The 25496-nt window shown below is 35.1% G+C and overlaps 1 protein-coding gene across 1 annotated transcript in view; it reads left to right on the top strand.

Annotated features, from left to right (window-relative positions):
- FMN2 (formin 2) overlaps positions 1-25496 on the top strand; it is a 202838-nt gene that overhangs the window by 72142 nt on the left and 105200 nt on the right. Inside the window, 2 exon segments of the mRNA XM_070950697.1 lie at positions 161-305; positions 21266-21353. Coding sequence (XP_070806798.1) covers positions 161-305; positions 21266-21353 — 233 coding nt within the window.

Raw genomic sequence — 25496 nt, 5'->3', positions numbered from 1 at the left:
ATTTCTTTTATGAATCAGAAAGTTTCAATATTTTTGTAGTCCATTTTCAATTGGAAAAATGAATTTAGCAATGAAACTGATAATTCATCTATCTTCATTCCACCATTTTGTGACTATTCAGTCTGATGTTGTCCTACATAGGTCTTTTGCTTAACTTTAGAGATTCTAGTGCTTCACTTGTGTGGGAAAAAATTGAAGAGCCTTCAATAGATTATCATGAATTTGAAGAACTGTTTTCTAAAACAGCTGTTAAAGAGAGGAAGAAACCTATTTCGGATACCATCACCAAGACAAAGAATAAACAAGTGAGTATTAAGTTGCACTTTTCTTTAGGGGGAATTAGAAAACTTTGGCTAAGTCTATTGGAAGACAGCAAGCATGAGTAGGAGATCTGTGAGTATCTCATGACTGCTTCGTGCAGCAGTCTGAAGGAAGAGGGAGATACATTCAGTGGAAACAAATAGTTTTGAACAGTGCTATATTAAATATATGTATTTTGTTAGAAATGGAAAGTAAATGTTAAAATTAAAAATCAAATGTACAAGGCATAATAGAGAGAAGATATGATGTAGATATTAGATGTATAATAGCAAAATATAGGTGAGGGAGATGAATCTCTTTTTTATTGGTTCTTGGCTCTGATCAGGCTTAGGGTACTGATGGATAAACTGAGAATTTATTGAGGGTTCTCATAATATGGCCAATTGAATAAATATTGAAAACTAATAATAATAATTTCACAGTTTTTCCTGCTTTTAATTGTTGAAAATTATTGATGAAATATTTATATTTTACTTGATATTGGTTTTAACAGTTTGAGTGCCAAATATTAGAAAGAAATGGTGTGTGAATCTATAAATCTTTGCTATCCATGCTTATTATTTAATATATTTAGTCTTACTCAGGATTTAGTTAGTAACTAGAATATAAGGTGATAATGTGTAGACAGCTAAGAATTCTCAATTTTTACTTGATTTTACTATTTTTAGACATTTGTTGGTCAAAAGCACTTTGCATATAAGACTGATATAATTACTATTAGTGGAGAAACCTGAGGTAACACTATACCAATAGATAAAAGAGCCGAAGGACCAAGCTGAGGATAGATCTTGCTGGAGAAAATCAATGAGATTTTTAAGAATCAACACTGACTTGATGGCACATAATCATCAAGCATGTTGATAGATTGCTTGAACAGTTATATTCTTCTTTTGAAATACTATTTCCCTTTTAATTTTCTTCTTCTACTCAGACCTAGAATATCTCGTGACTGCTAATGACTGTTCAAGGGATCAGGCAGATGACCTTCCATCTAAGAATCTTTTAACTGACCTGAGCCCATTCATAGATAATTTGCACCTAAATGTTAGAAACACAGCAAAATTTATCTTGTGTATTGAGTTAACATCTGGCAGTGTAATAATACACATGGCAAAGTAGCATTCTTGGCCAAATATAGCATGTGGCTTTATCAAGGCGGTAAGCATGTCATTAAATGAATATTCATGGAATTCATTAATTTTTGGGACTGTGAGACTAGTATTTCTTTCTAGGAATTCTAAATTATAAAGATGCTTATTTACATCTTAGCATTGAAAATATATCAATGTAGAACAGCTGGAAATAGGAATTGGAATACAGTATTTCTGTTTTTAAAAATAGAATTAAGTAGGAATTCCAACTATTAGGAGCATCTGTACTTCCGTTAAGTACACAACTGACACTGTTAGATCAGTTGCTCAGCTTTCAAATAGATCTGTATAGAACTCACTTTTGCTGTATAGACTTTTTTAATATATACATAGCATTAAATGATTTACTAGTTAAGAAAGGTGCATTTTTTACAATTTTATTAATGATAGGCACACTGTACATTCAAATAAATGTGTCTGTAACATTTTAAGTTTATTTAACATGAAATTTAGAAACACAAACTTCTGCAAACAATAAAATGATGGCTACTGAATTGTGTTTTGCAAACAGTGATTAAATAGGCAGGCAGTAGTTGTGGTTAAACATTAGGGGCTGTGGTTTCGATGTCTGGCAGGATTTGTTTTCTTTTGCAGTAGTAAGCATTTTATTGTATTATTTTAAAGCATATTTTTAAAACTTGGAGCAGAATATCCTGAAAGGTCTCTAAAAGGACATGTGGGGTTTTTTTTACAAAACAGGTTTATTGAAAATGTAATTGAGTTCTGATAAAAATATGAATGTGTGCGGGAATATGATGCTGATGTACAGTGAAGGTAGTCCTTGACTTACAACCACAACTGGGTTCAAAGTTTCTGTTCCTAAGGAAGACAATTGTCAAGTGAGTTTTGCCCCATTTTATTGCCCCATTGCCACAGTTGTTAAGTGAATCATTGCACTTGTTAAATTAGTAACACAGTTGTTAAGTGAATCTGACTTCCTCATTGACGTTGGTTGTCCGAAGGTCGCAAAAGGTGATCATGTGACTCTGGGACATTGCAACCATCATAACTATGAGCCAACGAATCTTGATCACATGACCATGGAGATACTGCAATGGTCGTAAGAGTAAAAATGGTCATATAAGTCACTTTTTTCAGCGCCGTTGTAATTTCAAATGGTCACTAAATGTATGATTGTAAGTCAACGACTACCTGTAAAGAGAATTTGATGTAATTAATCAAATGCAATTAATTAAATTTAAAAACATGTATAGCTACCCATCTTAAACATCAAAGCTCTGGTGACTCCCAAACAGTGAGAAAACACAACAGAACAGTAAAGCCAATATACAAAAAAGAAAAAAAAATCATAGTACACCAAACAACACTCCCCAACCAAAACATAATTGCAGATGTTTGGCTCCACCCTTACAGGATACCATTGACTGAGGGAAAAGCTAGCTCTTTCAGTTCTTCTGGAAGGCTAGAAGAGTGGGGGTTTCCTTGATCCTGGGGGGGGGAAGGTATTCCACAGACCAGAAGCCCCATCTTACTCGTTGACAACATCTAAGGGAGAGATCTGGAGCACGGCTGCTCTATCCAGCCTGGTAGAATAGGCAGCTATCTTCAGGGAAAGGTCTGTGCCATGCAGGTCTTTAAGAGTAATAACCAGGCCCCTCAACTGCACCCAGAAAGAAACTGGGAGCCAGTGCAGCTCCTACACCAATTATGGGCAAAGCTGTACATGCTGCTGCATTCTGGACCAGTTGTAATTTCTGAATTTTCTTTAAAAATGGTTCTATGTACAGTATATTACAGTCATTGAACCAGGAAATAGCATAACACATAAGTGACGATGAGCAAGGTCTCCCGGTCCAGTGTTGGGCAGAACCTGACACACAAACCTGTACAAAGGTCCCTGGCTGGACTTGCCACCTGCTCGTCAAGAATGAAATGGAATGGAATGGAATGGAATGGAATCAAGAGTGGGATTCAGCCAATTCAGACAGGTTTGGGCGAACCGGTAATTGTGAGCTGTGGGTGGGCCCACTCACCCACGCCCGCCCCTGCCCACCCACCCTGGCACTATGCCGTCCTATTCAGCTGTGTTTTTAAAGCTGCGTGCATGCGTGCAAGCGCGTGTGAGCAAAGCACATGTCCAGAAGGCCACGCGCATGCGTGGAAGTCATGCGTGCGAGCAAAGCTAGAGTGCGCACAAGCTCACATTTTCGGTGTTGGGGTGAACCGGTTGTTAATTCATGTGCCGCCCACCTCTGAATGGAATGGAATAGAGCAGAGCAGAGCACAGCAGAACAAACGTTATTGTCACTTTGAATGTACACTAATCGGTATACATTAAAATGAAATTTTGTTGCCTACAGTGCTCAAAGGGTCACCATTCCAATATACACTACATGACCATAAATACATAAATAAATAAATAAATAAATAAATAAATAAATAAATAAATAAATAAATATGCATATACCCAATATATATTGCACACAAACACACATACAGACACACACACATAACCGCATAACCATGTGAATAATGCATAGGAATTATATTGAATATCTTTTTTTAAGAAAAAAGATTCCCTGACCATTTGCCTTGTAAAGAAGTCTGCAATCTGATAATCAATCACTCCTGTTACAGTCATAGAAATAATGAAGTTTGTAAAGATTTTCTGCTATATCTTTGACTAGTACTGTAGAGTCCAGATTCTTATGCTCTAATGAGCAACTTGGTTAAATGGTGAAAGACCAGAGGCAATGTACAATGAGAGGGACTTTTGTTTAATCATTTTTAACATTTCCATATCACATTTACGAATATTGATGCTGTATAAATGATCAAGATACTGGCTTGTAATTTTTTTAAATTTTTTTTAAATGCTCCAAAGGAAGAATGTCTAACAAAAGCAGTACTGAAAAAGTGATGAAATGGGTCACCACTTTTTGGAGAGACTTCTCCATCCCAGCCATAATTCACCATGATGATACAATGAGGAAAAGGTTGATCCACTACATTTTAGATGTTTCCCTGGAGGTTCAAAAAAATGCAGATGGGAAAAGAGTGGCATGTTAAGATTCTTGATGTCAAAACTAAAACTCCAAACTCAGTTGTAACTAATGAATTTGGTATATGATACTAGCCTTTCCCAGCAATTCAGTGTGATATTGCTTTCTCCGGAGCCGCCCTGAGTCTCCGGAGAAAGGCGGTATATAAATTGAACTAAATAAATAAATATAAACAGGGGCTACTTTTTTCTAGTAAAAAAAGGGCATTATAATGGTACAGTGATACATCATCATTAACTGATTCCAGGAGGCACAATGTGTGTAAAAAAAACAATAAGTACCGAACAAATTTTTCCCATAAGGAATAATGTAGTGAATCACAAGGCAGCTGACATGGACAAGTTGTAGCTAGTCTGTTGAGTACCAAATAAACAATGAATACCAGGACAAAATTTTCTTTTCAAAATGTGTTGAGTACCAAATTGATGAGTTTCAAAGCAGTTGAGTACCAAGGTATCACAGAATTGCCATATTTCAGCCTGTCACTATTAGATGTGCTTAAAGATGAGCTGTTGCTCACAGTTCTTCCATCAATAAAATAAACACTGTTTGCTTGGGAATATGCGTGGGAGATTTGTGATGGATGGGATGAAGAATCCTCATGTGTACACAGAACAGTCTTCAAGTCATAGATAGTAATTAGGAAACTTTTAGTATGCAGTAGTATGGAAACAGTTCATAATCCAAAGCATAGCTGCATTGAGCTTTATGCATATAGAGCCAATACCACTCCTAATAAGAAAGTACAGTAATTCATTACAGCTGAGATAAGGAACATTTAAATATTGCAACATGTTTATGGAGGCATCACAACAAGAATTAAATTTTATATTCAGAAGGGGGCCGTAATGCATTAATGCATCCAGTGTGCATTATTATTTTTGGCATCAGGCTCTTATTTTTATGTAATATTGCAAATGCAATACTGCAGTGCTATGGATGAGACTTTTTAAGATTTCTCTTTAGGGTTCTTTCTGTCACAGAGTGAAATGCTGCTAGTATTGTAACTAATAATCAGCTATGTTTAGTTTTTTTAACTAAACATAGTTAATGATATTCTGCACAAGGAATTTAGTTTAAAATCAGAATTTGAAAACATTTATTCACTTGCTTGGATATTTTTTTATAGCTGAGGATTCTCTGCTTGTTTCTAATTAGTGAAATGTTTAAATCTGTCTTGCTCTGTCTCTTGTTGTAGAACATGATGCTTATTTTTACTTATTGCTGTATATGTGAATCTAAACAATATGAGAAATCTTTCATCCAATGTCATACAAAGAAGCATTAACAAGAGCAGTTCTATATTAATTAGGGATTAGTTCTTTAAAACAACACATGTGATGTATTTCTTTTATCCAGCCAGTTGAAATGCTGCAATCTTAATGACAAAAATGCAATGAAAGGTTGCTTACAATTGGAAGACCTCTGTTTAAAAGAATTTCATATCAGGCAGTGGATGGTGGGTGGGGTGAGAGTGTAGGAAAAGAGAACAACATGTTGGAAAAGGGCCGTTTTTCTTTTTATTAACAGTTCAAATTTAGAATAGAGTATAGATATAGAAGATATATTCATAGATATAGGAGTTAGATGCAGTATCAGATAAGCCATAGAAAAATATTTGTTATCATTCAATAAGGGAAAGTTGTGACATCACTAACTGAATTGCAAAGAATGGAAATACATTCTTCGCTGCTGAGGGAAAAAGTTCAACCCAAAATGCTGCTTACTATTTGGGAGTTTTTACTCCCCACTCTTGAAACATTTGGTAGTAGGTGGAAAGAAAAAAAGAAAGCATGGAGCCAAAGTACTGTTTCTTATATCTCTGTTGTCATACTATGTTCAGGTTCATTCATTCATTCATTCATTCATTCATTCATTCATTCATTCATTCATTCATATTTTGCATTCCTAGACTGCCCATTTCCTTCAAAAAGATTTAGGTGCTTGTCTTTTTTTCTCTTTAGATATTTACTTTACATCATTTGCACTATTTTAAAACCACAAAGGTACTTGGGGTTTTTTTTTTTTTTTTTTTTTTTGTTAAAGATGTTAGAATCCAACTCCAAGCAAATCCAAAACAACATTGTCTATTAAATGACTAGTATAGCTTTTTAATTTAAATAAGAGAAAACATCTTAGGGACTTGTTTTTTTAAAGGGGTTAAAGAATACTTGTTTTAAAAAAAAATCAGGGAAGATTTTAAAAATGGCTTGGGCAACCAAGGTTAAAAGAAAATAGTTACATCTGGTTGCAGTTACTGGACTTTTGCTGACAAAGATTGATTGATAGAGTATTTGGACTTTGTTTTTCTTATTCTAAGAGATAAGTTATGCAGAGAAGAAAGAATATGTGTTATTTGGAGATGGTGATAAGCTATTAAAATTATTATTATCTGCTGGAATGAAGGGGAAAGCTGTCTTTTGTTTTTCTTTCCTTTTTTCTTCTCTGTTCCTTTGTCACATAGCACCCCCACTACTGCCTTTTTCCTTTTTTTTTTGTATTCCTCTGTTTGTATTTTTTGTAGTTAGTATTGTAATTTATTTTTTATATCTGTAGCTTTTAATAAAATTATCTGAAAAAAAAATGATAGAAAACACATATCAGCAATCCACTCCTGCAACTGAACAATTATGACATAAGCCTGTTAATTGCTGTTGCTGGTGGTTTTTCTTGGCTGCTCCACTATATATGTTATTTGTACTTTTGTAATATAGTTTTTACCTTGTTTTTAAGTTTTATTAGCTACCCAGAGTCATGGATTTGAGAGGGGCTTCCATACAAATTGAATAAACAAACAAGCATTTCTTTGGCCATTCCCATGTACATAAACCTGATTGATTCTAATGACTACAGAGATGGCCAGATGCAGCCTTAGCATGTAATAATCAGGTTTAAGTTTGTATTAGAATTCCTATAAATTCTATCTAATATTACATTAACATGTTAATGTTCCAGCTCTTAACATGTCAAGCTTTTACATGACAAATTTTAAATTGATACCAAAGACAAAATAAATTTTAAAATTTCATATTTCAAAAATTAAGGCAGCTAAAATGAATATACTTTTTTGCTATATTATCTTAGCCTGAATGTAGAGTTTTGCAGTATGAGAAAGGAAATTCTCATAAGGTTAAGGTCCCTACATTAGAAAAACTGCATCATTTAACCTATTAATGTATCAGCTAGATAATATTTTGTGTTGGCACAATTTTTAAAAAAATGTATTATGTAAACTAATTTTAAAAACCTCCAAATACATATAGCTAGGTAATATTTATAGTACGTGGACTACATTAGGTGTAAGCAAAACAAGGATTGGACTTGATTGGATTTTGTTGTGTCATCTTTGGCCTTGAGTCTGACAACACTTCAGTAATATGAGAGGTGTGAAAGAGTGAGAGGTTGGCTGGTTTTATGCAACATGCTAAATCGCAATGTTTAACCATGTTTTATTAACAAAAAATAGTAGACTATTTAACATGTAACACTAAATCACAATAGTTAAATTCACATCTGTTAAGTCAAAGCAAATACATTTCATTATGAATAACATTATACAAATGTAGAACATTGGTAGTAAATTTTGGGGATATCCATTTAGAAAAAAAAAGTACTATGTGCCAGATTTGGAAAGCCTGAACACAAACATATACATTTGTAAATATGTGACTGTTGCATTGTGAACTATGAGTTGTTTTATAAAAATTGTAATCAACTAATAATTTGGTTAGTTAAAATGAATAATAATTCTGAGACATTATCAATTACGAACTACATTGAAATATCTTTCCAAAAGAATTTAATTCAAAACAAATTCTTCAGGAAGTTGCTATTGTTTTGGAGTAAAAGGATGCACTTTCTTTTTCTCCAAGTGTTTAATTATGTAACATCTGCATTACATTATGTCTCCTTAAGTATTGACTCTTTTTGCTTGTGTTATCTGTGCGGGAACAAATTTGGCATGTCGTTTGTTTACTGATCAACAATAAGGGCCACTCAACAGCTAAAAACTTGGTCATAGAAGTTAATGTTCTGATAATATCTCGGGCTTCTTTTATATTTTTAAAAGTTGTGTCAGATGTAAATGCCTTATTCTCTAATGTGTAAATAATGTATATATGGAACATCAGGGGTTAACTTATTCTTTGGACTTTAATGTATTCATAATTTACCACTCCCATTCCTGGCTCCACCCCTTGTATATATAAGGAGCCATCCTCCCCATTTTCCTTGCTTCTGTCTTGAATATTCAGCGAATATAGAATGCCTATTATGATTAAAAAGAGATATATTTAAATCTCTAACTTCTATTATCTTTATTGAGTCTGATCCTGAAAATATTGCAACAAGCTGGTAGCAGAGGATGGTTAATTGACTCAATAAGTAATTAAAAATGTCCAAGAAAGATAGACCCAACACCAGGGCCTACAGCAAAGAAATAGAAACTGATCAAGAGATGATCAACGAATCCACTAATGCGATTTCGAGAGAATCCGAAGAATACACCACTGAAGAAGAAGAACTGATGAGTGAAAACAACGAACAGGAAGAAATTGAGATAGAAAATAACGAACTCAGGTCAGAGATATTAAAGATACTAAAAAGCCAAAAGAATGATGAAAGCCTCATCGCGGACCTCCAGGAGATGCTGAGGAACAGCGGAGCAGCGAGAGAGAAAAACGTCATTAAAGAAAAACCCAAAGATCAAAAAACTGTGAGTGAAATGACTACTGAGAAAATAGTTGTAAAAAAGAAAAGATGTGACCTCGCGCGAAATTTTGAATGGCAGCCATCTTGGTTTCAACGAACTTCAAAAGAGAGTGAAGCAGAGCCAATCAAAACGCTCAGTTCAAAATTTCTGGCGCGAAAAACGCTATCAGACGAAGAAAGTGAAAAAGAAGTCTCAAACTCTTCAGATGAACCAAAATCAGAAAGTGAAGACGATTTAACAAAGTCTCAAGTAAAGTCAGCAATGAAAACGCTTTTTGCTGCTTTTGGGCCAAGATTGAAAATCTCCAAGACATCAACGAAGAAGCAAGAAATCAAACCGACAACTCAAGACCTGCACGCTCCCATCCTGACTTCGAAAACGACGACACCCGAGCCCAGAGAGCCATGCCGATTCCGTCCTACACCGCAGACAGAATCGAGTGCCAGCGCACACAAGAGAAAGAGAAGAACCGTCGCCATCACCAAAGCCCCAAAAACCGAGCCAGAGACCGACTCATCTGAAGAGGAGCGGATCGAGAGAGCTGAAATGGAGAGAACCTTCCACAACGACGCCAAAGAAGAAATGAGCAACGCGCATGTGCAAAACTACGTAGACGGCCCCGAAAGACTTGAACTGGCCAGAGAACCGCGCAGACTCGTTACAAGCATCCCAATGCCGTTCTGTAATTTCCTGCACTTGAGAGACCACGGACTGCCTCAGGTTGTAAGTAATGGACAAAATAATGTGGGGAACTTACCCAGTGACTTCCCAAAACTTAGAGTTGATGGCATTAATTTACAAGAGTGGTACCAACAGCTTCAGGTTATTTTCATGAAAGAAAATTTACTATTCTTTATAACTAGTCCTCCAAGAAGACCTTGGACTTTAAAAATAGATTGTTTACATCATAGAGCATTCTTCATAATAATTTCTAGCGTGTCTCCTGCAATGTATCATAGCATCAAACCAAACCTAACTGTATCAGAAATAATTCAATGCATGTTTAATCTATTTCACAGCGATAGCGTAGCCACAACCACAAGAATGTCTAAGGATTTCTTTTCTTCTAGAGTGAAACCAGGGATTTCTATAAGTGAGCATTTGATAAATCTAAACAAAATAAGAGCTGAGCTGCAATTGAGGGGGGAAGTGATTTCAGATCAAACAATGAAAAGTGTTATTATCAATTCACTTGATCCATCATGGGATAGCTTTATGTCACACTTAGATACCATTAATTTGGGATATTTATCAATAGAAAGTCTATCTAACAAATTGATAGCAGAAGACAATTCAAGAAAAAATCGTTCCAGTAACCAAACAGAACACAAATCTTTTAGGAAAGTAGTCTTTCAAGATAAATATAATGAGGCCTTTAGATGCCACAATTGTGGATCCAGGGAACACAGTAGAAGAGACTGTCCCAAAGTCCCAAGGGAGAGACATAGGCCAGAATATAGGAGCAAATACAATTACAGACAATCTTCCACAGATAGACACAAATATAGAAGTCCACCAAATTACAGAGAAAGTAGAGGGGGTAGAGAAAATTCAAAAGAGAGAAAATCTGGGTCACTAAATGGGCTAAATAAACAAGACAACACCAGAACACAACAAGATGAGAACAATAATTGGCTTATTGATTCTGGTGCAACAAATCACACCACTAACAACAAAAGTATATTAACCTCATTTACAGAAGATAAGTTTGTGATAAAGGTAGCTAATCAAGAAAAGGTTCAAGTATTAGGCAGAGGAAATGTGACCTTGCCTGGTTTAGGGAAAATAGAGGGGGTATTATTAATCCCAGAAATACCTCACAACATACTGAGTGCTATAAAACTAAGCAGAGAATCTGACATCAATATAGTTTTCTCAAAGGGGAAAGCAACTATAGAAAAGAACAAAACAAATGTAGGTACTGTGATGATAAAAGGGGGTCTACCCTATCTGATAACCAAAGAAAGATGGTTACATAACATTGATTCAAATATGGAAGATTGTATTGAAGCAGATGATGAAAATGTCAGTAACAGTGACAATGATGAATGTAAAATAACTCATGATAACAAAAATACACACAATGAGAAGAAACCAAAAATAGGTAAACCAATTCATGATGAGTGTGCTCACATCTTACATAGGAAGTTAGGACATGCAAGCTTTCCCGTAGTACAAAAAATGACTGAACACGCAGAAGGTGTCAAAATAAAAAATTGTGAAAATTATTTGGAATGCTCAGTATGTAAATCCACCAAACTAAAAACCAGTCCCAGACCAAAAAAATCTAACAGATCAACTAACAATATTTTTGATTTGGTACATATGGACTTAGTTGGTCCATTAACTCCATCAATTACCTATAGAAAACGTTACTTCCTAACAATAGTGGATGATTACAGTCGCTATGGTTTTGTTTACACATTAAAGCACAAGGATGAAACCTTTCAGAAATTTAAGGAATTCTACAAACGCATAGAAACACAGCATAATATCAGAATAAAACAAATTATGACAGATAGGGGATGTGAATTCATGTCTAAAGAATTCTCCCAATGGTTAAAGGATAGAGGGATGCTACATTTCACGTCCAATCCATTTTCTGCATTTCAAAATGGGATTGCAGAGAGAAAGAATTCCACACTACAAACCATGATTAGATGCACATTAGAGGATGCTGGTTTAGGCAAACAATTTTGGTCAGAAGCCTTACATTATTCAAATTACACTCAAAATAGAACATGGTCCAGTATTGTGAATAAGACACCATATGAGGTGATGTACAATAGAAAACCCAAATTAGCACACATGCACATATTTGGAGTTACTGCAGACGTACACATACCTAAACAATTGAGAAGAAAGGGAGAAAACGTATCCAGGAGATTAAGATTCATGGGATACGAAACTGGAACCAAAGGGTACAGATTCATTGATAATAATAACAAATTTATAGTATCCAGAACAGCTGTGTTCCATGAGCAGGCCAATTGGTCTAAATTGCACCTTAATGAAATATTTCCTAATAAAAGCAAAGATAATATATCTTGCGAGGAAGGAACAACAGAAAATCAAAATATTAACAAAAGTAAGAACAAAACCAAAACTTGGACAAATAGTCAGCATAAAATAAAGACAGACACATTAACAAAAAAGGAAGCCAGATATTTGCATGACAACCATAGCAAACCTGAAAGAAATATTAGAAACAATAGAAACCAAATACCAAATAAATACAAAGATTACATAATGCATATGGATGGAGAACAAATAACACCTAATACATATGAGGAAGTATTGAAACTTCCCCGTGAAGAAAGAGAAAAATGGGAACTAGCTATGGAAAAAGAGATGGAAAGTTTACAAGAATTAAATGTATTCACACCTGCGATCGCACCTAAGGATAAAACAATTATAGGTACCAGGTGGATTTATAAAATTAAGAATTTGGAAGGAGGTAATACCTTATACAAGGCCAGACTAGTTGCACAAGGTTATGCACAAAAATATCCAGAAGACTATACTGACACTTATTCACCAACAGTGAGAACAGAGAGTGTCAAAACAGCTCTTGTAGTAGCATCTGCACTCAATCTGGACGTATTTCAATATGACATACAGACTGCATACTTACACGCAAAATTAGATAAGGAAATATATGTAAGAGCACCACACAGTCAATACACTAATAAGAACGAAATTTGGTTATTAAATAAGAGTCTGTACGGATTGAAGCAATCTGGCAAAAGATGGTACGATTGTTTGGTAAAAGTACTTAAGACCATGGATTTCAACGCCACCACTGCTGATAACTGTTTCTTTGTAAAAAAGAGTAATGATCATATTGAATTTGTATTAATTTATGTGGATGATATTTTATATATTGGAAAGCATAAAGAGAGCAGGGAAATCTTTGTAAATAAGTTAAACGAACATTTCTCATTGAAATCACTAGGTAGAGTGAATAAATACCTTGGTGTACAAATTAACAAAACTAAAAGGGGATTCAAACTTACTCAGAAAGATAAAATTATTGAACTCCTAAACAAATGTAACTTAAATAATGCCAAAACATGTGACACACCTATGCAAACTGATTTTCTTAGAAACACTGATGAATCTTCCCCTGAGTTTAAAGACAACACATTTTACAGATCAGTTATAGGTTCACTCCTTTATATATCTAATTGGACTAGGCCAGATATTGCATTACCTCTCAATTTATTGTCAAGATATGTTAGCAAACCAACCTTGTATCATTGGGAAGCTGTCAAAAGAATTTTAAGATATCTGAAAAGTACATTAGATTTTTGTTTAATATTGGAACCAAATAATGACAAAGAACCAAAAATTACTTGTTATGCTGATGCAGATTGGGCTGGTGATACATCATGCAGAAAGAGTACCTCTGGTTATGTTTTTCTATTGAACGATTGTCCAGTTTACTGGTATACTGGTAAACAAGAACTGGTAGCCACTTCTACCACAGAAGCGGAATATGTTTGCTTGTCTAAAGCTGCAAATAACCTTGTATGGTTCAATGATTTGATCACAGATGTTTGGAAGAAACCTACTTTACCATTTATTATGCATGAAGACAATAAAGCGGCCATTGAAATATCTAGATCCGATGCAATTGGACAAAGGTCCAGGCATATTGATATAAAATTTAAGCACGTGAGACAACTATCTCAAGACGGATTCATCAAAGCAATACATTGTGATACTTCTGAACAATTAGCTGATATATTAACAAAACCCTTACCTTCTAAACAACACAAATATTTAACTTCTAAATTATATGTATTATATTGTCCTGAATCTGAATGTAACTGGTGTTGTATAACGAACCGGCATTTAGAGGGGGATTTGTCAGATGTAAATGCCTTATTCTCTAATGTGTAAATAATGTATATATGGAACATCAGGGGTTAACTTATTCTTTGGACTTTAATGTATTCATAATTTACCACTCCCATTCCTGGCTCCACCCCTTGTATATATAAGGAGCCATCCTCCCCATTTTCCTTGCTTCTGTCTTGAATATTCAGCGAATATAGAATGCCTATTATGATTAAAAAGAGATATATTTAAATCTCTAACTTCTATTATCTTTATTGAGTCTGATCCTGAAAATATTGCAACAAGTTGTTTTTAAAACATTGTTCCAAATTCTTAACTTAAAAAAGGAGATCTGTATTGTGTCTATGATGGTTTGATTTTGAGGCAATTTGAATAGCAAACTTTTATAGTTGCTCAGTTCAATGGCGTCTCCCGTCTGTAGCCTGTAGGCTTGTGTGGCCACAGTTAATGGGTTTATTTTATTTCTAATTGTGGGAACAGCTTTAGGCCTTTATGCTAATATTCATATTTTGAGAATTAGCCATGTATTGTTGCAGCCACTGTGCTGGAGGAAAAATGATACTGTAGTATTCATTCAAAATGTTTTTAATTTCAGGAAACATTTAACGTTATATTTATTGGTGACAAAAGCAATTACTATTCTACAAAGGTTTTTTTTTAATTAATTAGGCTTATGAAACTTTTTAAATAACAGATGAGAACTAAACATATAGCTTAGTTTGTATAGTTTTATAAAAGATCTTTTGCTGTCCTATAAACAAAATGTTTGTTTTAAGAAATGTTTGTTGCCTTCTCTAAGGTTCTTCAAAGAATTTGAGGATTTTATCTTCACTCTATTGAATAGCAATAGCACTTAGACTTATATACCACTTTACAGTGCTTTACAGCCCTCTCTAAGCGGTTTTACAGAGTCAGCATATTGCCCCCAACAATTTGGCTCCTCATTTTACCCACCTCGGAAGGATGGAAGGCTGAGTCAACCTTGAGCCTGGTGAGATTTGAACTGCCAAATTGCAGGCAACTGGCAGTCAGCAGAAGTAGCCCACAGTTCTGCACTCTAATCATTGTGGCACCATGGCTCAATAATAATTATAGTATATCACTTCTTAAAGTATGTAAGAACCTGTTTTGTGCCACATAAGGGTTTTTTTTGGGGGGGCATTAATCTACCTGGTATTTATCTTCACTGATATTTGTAATCTTGAACAGAGCTCTTTCCAATTATTTGTTACATGAGTCATTTAAATGGGGATTCTGGAGAGTGAAGGTGAGGTCTTCCTAAAACAGTGTAGCTGTTGCACATTTGCACATGATAGCAGCCAATTTCTGCATCAGCAATAATAAGAAGCAATAATATAATGAGGAGGGCCGAGAACTAAGAAGGCTGCAACTATCTAAACCCCTAAGGTATAATTTGTCTCCTCTCTTTATGTTTTTATGTCTGGTTTTTCTTTCTCTAGTGATTTTTATTTTATGAATGTAGTTATAAAAGCACCCAAAGAGGTATATTTTGGGCTGCTTTAGGCTTAAAGGTCACCAAGCTGAGCTTTATTAAATTATCACAAGGTATTATTTCTTTTGGTGTCGTTTGCATTATTCCTGTGTTTACTTCATTGCAAGAAAATAGAGATGGACAAAGCAATTTAGGCCAATGTGTCCAATCCCTTGCTCAGGACAGAAATCCAAATTAAACCATTTTGGACCGATAGCTGCATATCTTTTTTTTAAGCAACCCAGCTAGGAGAAGTTCAGTAGAATTGGTTCCAGCGTGAACTGTTCTGAAGCTTTTTAACCTTTAATCACAAACTACAATTTAAATCCTTTCCTTTGTCCTGGAATATAGGTCAAAGAGAACAGGTCTTAAACTTCGTTTATGTGACATCATCTCAAGTATTTGAAGAATGCTGCGGTAGCATCTCTCTGTCATCTTTTCTCAAAGCTAAACTTACCCAGCACCATTATTTCCTCTTCACAGGACTTCGTTTTAGTCCTCTGCTCATCCTCAGTCCTCTTCTATGAACCTGTCCCAGTTTTTCTGAATCCTCTTTAAAATCTGGTGCCTGAAATGAATTTGAACACAGTATCTTAGAGAAAGTGAAGCACATCACGGTTGACAATTTCATTTTTAATTTCAATCTGATATGGGTTCATATCAGATATGGGTTCACTTAGATTAACTCGTACCAGAAACTAATTTTGAGCACGGTTGTGTGATTATATCTGTTTCTCTACCATCATTTGCATATTTCTGCTTGCAAGTATTTGAATTCAAACATTAACTACTCTAGAATGAACGAACACTTCACTGATTGAGAATGTCTTCTGTGGACTTACTCGTTTAACATAGAAATGGAAAAAAAATATTGCTATATTCCTGTTTACTAGCCATTTTGGTACTCATTCATTCATGGTTGGCAGCCTCATTTAAATTTAAGAACCATCATGTCTGGAAATGATTTTTGTATCATGTGTTATCTCTTCTGTGCTGGTAAGCATCTTTAACTCCAGAACTCTAGGCAATGTTTTATTGTTATATATTTGTAAATTTTTTTTTTATTAAATGTCAGTTCGCAAGAAAAGCTTATCCAACTACTAGAATTCATATTTGGTTTTTTTCTTTTTAAAAAATCATGGTGTCTTTCCCAGTTCTTAATCTTAGCTTTTCATAATTATCTACTTTATTTTTCCTTTGAAAGCATTTGTACATTTGTCTGTTTGTTTGTTTTTACAAATGGCCCAGCGTAATTATTAAACTGCACTTGGAAATATGCTACTTCCAACAAATAAAATAAATGTGTAACCCCAAAACACTTCTTGTAAAAATAAATCCTCCATGTTTCTGAAAATATGTCAGTGGTTTTTTTTATTAAAGTTCAGAAGATAGTGTCCTTGATGGAAAGCTAAACCTCAGTACTTGTGCTCCCAAACATGTTTATCAGGAAGAAATGAAAGCCAGGGATTGAGAGATGGTATTAGGCCAATTCATCTCTGCCAATTTTATTTATTTATAGCAGTCTTTCATCTTCTCTTTCCATAAGACATTGAAGACATAGCTCTTTCCACACAGACATTTGTGGAAGATGGAGAGAAGAGCTTTGTTGTTGTTATTGTTGTTGTTGTTGTTGTTGTTGTTGTTGTTGTTGTTGTTGTTGTTGTTGTGTTTTAATGTCTGGGGATGTTGTTTATCCTTGGGTGCTGGGAGTAATATGCAGTGAGGATATATTAATTAATTAAATCCTCATCTGAGTGTAATGGGCAGAAGGAATAATCTTGAGTAACAGGAGGAAAAAACACTACCAAGACAATTGTAAGATACTGTAAAAGAAATCTGAGTCTTGAGCAGAAATATAACTTGAGAAAGTATGGTCTTATGCAGCCAGAATGAGCCCCTCTGTTTCTTTCTTCAATTTTCCTGCTCTTAGCCATTGGCCAGAACTGGTTACCTGCTTTTTTTAAAAATCTACTGGCCATATAATACTTTTCCTTAACTCAGGGGTGTCAAACTGGCGGCCCATGGGCCGGATGTGTCACGTGCAGGCCACACCCATCCCAACTCCGCGAAGGGGGAGAACGTCACAAAACGTCAAATGACGGCAACATGACACAGCGAGTTTGACACCTGTGCCTTACCTGGTTCTCTTTTCTTTTCTTCATTCGGTCTTTCTTATAGGCTAGTTTGGTCTCTTTGGTATTTTGTAAATCTTCAACATGTACTAGCATCTTCTTCACTGTCCTTTTTACTTTTTCCACTGTCTGGTGTACTTGCGATATTCCAAGCCCTCCTGTTTTCCTTGGTAAATTGAGTCTGTCAATATTGCAGTGTGAATGAATGAAGGGTATGATTCATTGTTATTATTTTTGTGGTCTTCCTATCTAGGGCTTTTAATTCTGTTTGAGTCCAGTCCACTATTCCAGCTGTACAGTATATCTAATGATTGGAACTGCCAAGGTGTTAATAGCCTTGATGGTATTTCCTTCACTAAGTTTGGATTTTAAAATTTGCTTCCTCCTTATGATATACTCACTTCTAACCTTCATCTTGTTTTCAGTGTGCTTGATGATGTTAGCTTGAACAGTTCCCAGGTATTGTTGTGGTCCGCCAACAGCCTGCGGAGCTGGCAGCGGAGTCAGACAGTGAGGAGGCTGGGGAGGAACATGGGCCAGTCCTGGAGTCTGGGGAAGGCTCGGACGAGGGCTCTGCATCGGAGGCAGAGATGGGGCCAGGGCCATCTGGGAGTTATGCACGGACTCCGGAGCCTCCAGAGTCAGACATCAGAGAGGCAGCAGAACAGGAGGAGCCTGTTCCTAGTGCACGCATGCGCAGAGCTGTATTTATCACAGTTGCATTGTCCTGGGGTCATGTGATCACCTTTTGCAATCTTCTGACAAGCAAAGTCAATGGGGAAGCCCGATTCACTTAACAATTGTTTTACTAATGTAACCACCGCAGTGAGTCACTTAACATCTGTGGCAAGAAAGGTTGTTGAATGGGACAAAACTCACTTAATGACTGTCTCACTTAGCAACAGAAATTTTGGACTCAATTGTGGTCGTAAGTTGAGGAGTATCTGCGTATGTTTTTCTTCATTTCAGCTTTTTTTTAAATTCTTATCCACCTCCATTATCCAAGATGCATTCTTGTTGTATTTCTTTAGTTGTCCCATAGTGGCAACCAGAACATTACTGTTCCCTTTTTTTGGTCGAGTACTCACTGATTCACTGCAGTCTCTCCTTTAATGGATTGTTAGAAAAGTTACCGATTTGATTGAAATTAGAGATTCTACCTAGAGCATGGAATTCAAGCTTCATATCTGCTCATCTTCCTGACTATAGCAGTTATTAGCTGCTTTATTATTTCTGTGCTTTCTTAACTTTCCTTGTTTCTAGGTGATATTTCTTGGTCATCTTCAGCTTCTTTTCTTTCATCTGTTCTAAGTTATGTGCATCTGATATTTGTTTGCTGATCTACTTTTCTAGCTTTAACTTCCATTTTGGTGGCGCACTGCTTGGCTTTTATTCTTGTTTGTTAATTTTGCATCCAGGGTATTAAATTATACCTGCAGCCATGCTCTACATTAGTTGGCTTGTTTCTTACAGTCACTTGCTGCTTATATCTGATGTTACAGTATGGCATCTTTTAATACTCGTGCTAGCTGTTTCTTTGGTGCAAGCTTCAATACCCACAACCTTATTCTGTTGCTGTTCAAGATATCAGTTATTCTTTGTTTCAACTCTTTTTTCCTTAGAACACTATGTTCTTTCTGAGGAGAGGGCAGAGGAGAGAGTGCCTGGTTTGGGCCAGCATTACTCCTCCTCTCCTCCTCCTCCTCCTCCTCCTCCTCCTCCTCCTCCTCCTCCTATTATTATTATTATTATTATTTATTGGTTAATCTTTAGTGAGATTCACAGCCTTTGAGGCTGGTTAATAGCTCAGCAGCTCGAGTCCTAACCAAGGACCTAGGAACTGTTAAGGTATCGTCGGAGGATGTAAGCTATTCCGAGTAAGGTGGTTTTTTGTAGTGTCAAAATGTTCAAGTCCGGCAAATTTAGAATTTCTAAATAGCGGGGTAGCCCTTTGGGTATTGCTCCAAGGGCTCCAATTACAATCGGGACAACACACGATTTCTTTTTCCACAGTCGCTCAACTTCAATTTGTAAGTCCCGGTACTTTGTGAATTATTATTATTATTATTATTATTATTATTATTATTATTATTATTATTATTATTACTATTATTATTATTATTTTTTGATGCTATTATATTAGCCAGGAGATTGCAATGCTATTGCAGAGTAGTACTATGGCTGCCAATGTACCAGGTTTGTTGTAGGACACACTCGCACACTTCCCAAGGTGCACCAAAGGATGACAAGCTTGTCTTGCGCCAGAAAGAAAGATAAATGGCTCATCCTGCAGCATTATCCTAAGTCTCCTCCCTTCCATGGAGCCACCTCATAGATTGGTGCCTTTACCAAGAAAGTTAAGAGCTGGCAACAATTGGACTGCCTGCACGGAGCACCAACTCATCTCTCCACCATAGTGGTACCTATTTGCATAGAACATGCTTTTGAACTCTTAAGTGGACTGAAGTGAGTGGTGGGAGCTCACCTGCCATACAATGCTAGGACTCGAGCTCGAACAGAGCAGAGACCATCTCCAGCATCATTAAGCCACTGAGCCAGCACACCTCCTTTCTATACTGATTTGACTCCTGATTCTTCCTCTAAAGTTTGAACTATTTCTGGCATTGCTTTGATTTCTTTCCCTGGATAGATCTTTGCAGTTCTTCGAATTCTGTTTCTGTGAATACTTTATTTCATATTATAAAGTGATATTGATGTGCTGGCCTCTGTTCCATTAAGTGACTATAAATTACTGAATTTGAGTCAAACTTCAAGTCATGTTACATATTATATTAATTATAATAATGCAATTAACTTTCATATTTTAAACAATGTATACACTAACCATAGAAAATCTCCAGCAGCTTCTGGTATTCAATAAAAGAATGTCAGTGGGAGTCAGTGACTACTTTCAGCTCTATTAATCTATGAAAGCTGCATTCAACATCAGGGTATTGGAGAAAATTCTTTAGAAACTGATTTTAAATAGTTATTGAAAATATGGATAGCATAGAATAACATGTGAATATATGTTGCATGAATATAGATCAGATTTATGCTGATAGTGTAGTCCTAAATGTATTACAATTACCATCAGTCAGTTATGATAGATTGATGAGTCACTTAAATGTGGATAAAATATTATTTGAAATATGTTGATTCACCTCCCAAATTATTCTTTGTCTTAACCCCAATGAGATCAAAGAAATAATAGAAGTATATATGCTTTTAAAATAGCATATTTTCATCTTGTGGAGAGGGGTGTTTTTTTTTTTTTTTTTGGTAACAGAGACACTTAGAAATTTCTTTAATATATTATGCACACGTTTTCTTCACAAAATTAAAAACTGTCAGATGTATTATTAAACTGAGTCAGAAACCATCATTTTACTATATTTATTCAATATAATTTGTGTGTTACAATGTTAATATATATTGCTAGTCTATGTATGATATGCTGTATACTAAATGATAATAAATAATGTGTGTTTCAAATTTATAATGTGAATGCTGGGAATGCATGTTTGCTAGCTATTATTTGGAAAATAATACATTTTTCTTTTCCCTGACAGGTTGTCAAGTTATTAAGCAACAAAAGATCACAAGCAGTTGGTATATTAATGTCCAGTCTTCATTTAGACATGAAAGATATACAGCATGGTAAGCGAGATACATTTTTAATTAAGTGGCTTCTTATTTTCCTATTGAAAATAATTTCTGGTATTTTAACAAAAGAATAACTTTTGGTAATAAAGTATCATTTTATATTCAACTAATAAATCTAGATATTTCAATTAAATAGTCTAGATCTTAAATTTATCCCCAAATCTACCTCTTTATGAATAATTTACTGACATTTTACTCTGATATGTTTCTCCCTGAAAGGAATTGTGACTGGCCCGAAGGACAGAATTTTCTTTAGTTTGTACAGGAAGGATTCCTACGTAAAACAGAGCATTGCTGATTGCAACTTTTAAAAACTAGCATTGGAATTTAAAATTTGGTGACTTTTAATTATGATTATCATTTTGTCAATTAAAACTGAAGTTTCATTTGTTTTATTTTGCAATAAATACTTTTTTAAAATGTCCTGAAAACATGCACTTTTGGAGGTGTCTATAATTCTTCCCTCCCCACTTAAAGTTAGCTTTGCAAAAGGTGAAAAGTGGAGCTATATTTATATTTGGAGTATTCTTCTTGCCTCCTAAGGTCTTATAATAGATTTAAAGCAGATGGAAACGAGCGGCAAAGTGCTAGCTTACCTATTAAATAAATATGGTTTCAAGTATGTTGCAGACTTCATAAATCATAAAAACATCTTTCTGGCTTTTCTAACCTACCTATTTTAATTGTGAATTCTATTTGCTTTTTTTTTTTTTTTTGGTGGAAGAAATTCAACACAGTGCAAATGTTGGTGCACCCTGTCAGTCTGTGAGCAATTTTTAATTACAATTTACGTTTTTCTTATGTTGTTTTCATGGTTACTAAACTTCCTCAAGTTGAAGCATTTAGGCTGGTAGTCATAGATCGAGGCGCCAGTACTGGCGCCAAGAAGTACTTGGTATTTCTAAAGCTGGCAGATGTAGTTCAGTTAAGTCATAGAGTGAAATCTGAAAACAATGATATGGTCTTTCCTTCAGTCAAATATTCAGCTTGGTTTGAGTTAATAATGAGAACCTTATGAACAAAGGAGTCCGCCTAACATCTGTGTCTGTGGTAAAGCCAACACAAGTTGATTGAAAATTTGCTTGCTTAACATGCAATGCTAACAATAATATGGCATGAATGTCACTCATTGAAGAGGTTAGGATTAAGTGCAAGTAATTGTTCTGTCCTAGGAAATTTCCTGCAGAGTTTTTTCCCCCTCACTTGAGCTTAGTACTAAGGTTTTTGTCTTGATGAATGTGCATATTTAGGAAGAACTGTTTTTTATTTATGTTATTTATTTGTTTATTTTTATTAAATGGAGTGCGGCAGTAATACAAGGCATTTGACAAGGGCTGTTCACAAGCTGTTGTTCAGGATTTCTGAACATAGAAAAATATATGGATTGTAGATGAGAAAATCAATCCCAAACAGATATATCCATTTTGTTATATATCATTATATGCTATAAATAGCCTTCTATTTTCCATTTCCCATTTGCTTGAAGCCCTTATTCAAGAATAAAGAAATTAACCTGGAATCTTTATATTTTTATAGCTGGAAGATTCCTCCTTTCCCCAAAATTTCAGTGCAGAACTGCTGTCCCTGATCTAAATCAAACACTACAAGTAACTGGATATGTAGAGATAAATGAGTGTCCAATTTTTTCCCCCTCAGATTAATTTTAAAACTGGAAAGCCCCGAATAATTTTATGCTAGGTGCAAAGTAGGACAGAGCCTTTTGTTCTGTATTTCTGAGATCTTGCCATCACTTGCTCAATGTCACCAAAGTCCAGTTTGAACAGATGCCTTTGTGGCTCTTTCTCCAAATTTTGCTATTCTTTCCTTAAGAATCAGGTAAGTGTGTATAACCAGCAATTAGACTTAAGACTGTTCCACCAGGCTATGCAAAAACACAAAATTAACTCCAATGATAGTTTAAATAAAATGTAAATGTAGATAATGCTAAAATTTACTAGGCATTGCTATATAAATTCATCAGAATGTGTAATCTATAATTATACTTATAGCCTTTTGAAACTAGTTTATACAAGAAAAGGCATTCTAGTTAGGTGAGAATACAGCGGGAGGGAAACTAAATTCAGATTGGGGTCTTCTAGATTGATTCCTATAAAAGAACCTGAGCGGTAAATCTGAATAATAGCAAATTCAGTGGATTTAGGTTGCTTTTAATACGAGTATGTCCAGATATAATATTATTACCTCTTTAACAAGCGAAAAAGGAAGGCATGGGATGTCACATAAAAAGCATAGAAAAAAAGATCCCCGCTTTCTCTGCTCCTTGAACAGTTTGTTAGCTAGTACTTTGTTACCCTGTTTTCCCCAAAATAAGACATCCCCTGATAATAAGCCCAATTGGGCTTTTGAGCGCATGGCAATAAGGCCAAGCGCTTATTTCAGGGTTCAAAAAAATATAAGACAGGGTCTTATTTTCGGAGAAACAAGGTAGTTTGGGGAAAATAATAAAAGGCTGTAAAGAAAACTCAAAGGTGTGTATGGACAGAGTTTCTAAACTTTTTTGGAAGAACAGCCAGTGTATCCCTAATAACGTGAAGCTGTTTTCAATCCATTTATTTTAATTGGTCAAGTCAGAACAGTAAAACCATAAATGAAGAGGAAATACTAGCAGATTCCTCTTCAGGTATCACATTGAAGCAATTGGAAAACAAAAGTACTAGAAGGCTTTTAGATGAAAGAGAATATGTTTAAATTAAAAAAAAAACATTAAAGGCACATCTACCTTTGCCAATATACTATACTTTGGTGAAAATGAAATTTCAGTTTATATTCGAATCAGAATCATATGGGATGAATACTGTTCCAGCTCTTTCCCTAATAATTCCCCCCAGACATTAATAAAATATGCCATCATATAACAATATATACATCCTGCTTAGGTTTATAATTGATGTTTTAAGTGCTGGAAAAATTTTAAAAATACTATTAACACATGTCTTATTACAATCTTTATTGGATCTGCTTTTTAAAGAATGTCATGTATTCCTCATTTTAAAAATGTTGATGTTCTGTAATCCTGAAAATTTTAATATTGGCTAGGAAATCTTCAGTCACTCAAATTTGGTCCAACAATATCTTTTCTCCCAGGCACAAAAGAAAGCTGAACAAATCAGATCTAAGGATGAGACAGAGATGTTTATTCTTTGAAATTTCTGTGAATAAGTCTACTTCCTCAATGTAAACTAATCCAACCCATTGCATAAGGATGAGGCTGAACATACACATTACATTTTCAGCATTTCATGGTAGGTTAGGGTGAAATCTCTCCCTGAAGATTTTCAGGGATGGGTAGAATTTGAAGAATGCTTAGAGCGTGGCCTTATCTTTGTAGTATTTGTTTTATAATTGTTCTATGCCTATATTTAGGCAAACAGAGTCTCAGGAAAATATACAAACTCCTAAAGAACAGCAGTAAAACAACCCTGTATCAAGTTCTTAAGGAGTCAGTGTCACAGGAACCAAAGCTGTATCTCAATTCCAACAAGCTCCAACTGAAAGTTCTCAGTGTTTTTTTTTTTTTCTCAATTCTCAAACCCTCATACCCAACTGAAACTGGTTCCACATCTTTTCACTGAGCCGATACTGTTTTCTGAAGACTGTGGAGAAACTTGGAGGAGATTTGGGTCAGGGGATTTTGACTAGATTTTAAACTGAGGGAAAGTAGAATATTTGATTATCTCAGACAGAGTTCTGATGCTCTTTAAATAGAAGATAGGACCACTCTGTTTTTGGTGTGATTATAGGATCTGCAGGATTTCATGTGAATAGATTACTTTGTATAAGCTGTATGGGTTATGTTTCTTTATTATTGTATTTCCTAATAACGAAAAATCATTCTTGTTCATTACCAGTTACTTTTATTGAGTCGTATTTATTTCTTGTCCACCTGTAACACCCAATCATAGTATTATATATGTAAATGACGGGCAAAGTATACCATTCTAGTTTGGACAACTAATATAAATTAATGCCATTTCAGATGTAAATTTGCGATACAGTAGATCCATCTAATAGATGTGTGCAAATCAGTGAAGACTGATTCAAGGTTCAAAGCTGGCAAATTCTGATTTGAATTTGAATTTCAAAAGCACCAAGGCTTTATTTCAATTGGTGCAAGAT

The sequence above is a fragment of the Pituophis catenifer genome, unplaced genomic scaffold (assembly GCF_029215685.1).
Source record: "Pituophis catenifer annectens isolate HBS135680 unplaced genomic scaffold, rPitCat1.0.hap2 SCAF_1, whole genome shotgun sequence".
Taxonomy (NCBI): Eukaryota; Metazoa; Chordata; class Lepidosauria; order Squamata; family Colubridae; genus Pituophis; species Pituophis catenifer.
This window is presented reverse-complemented; position numbering and strand designations above follow the sequence as displayed.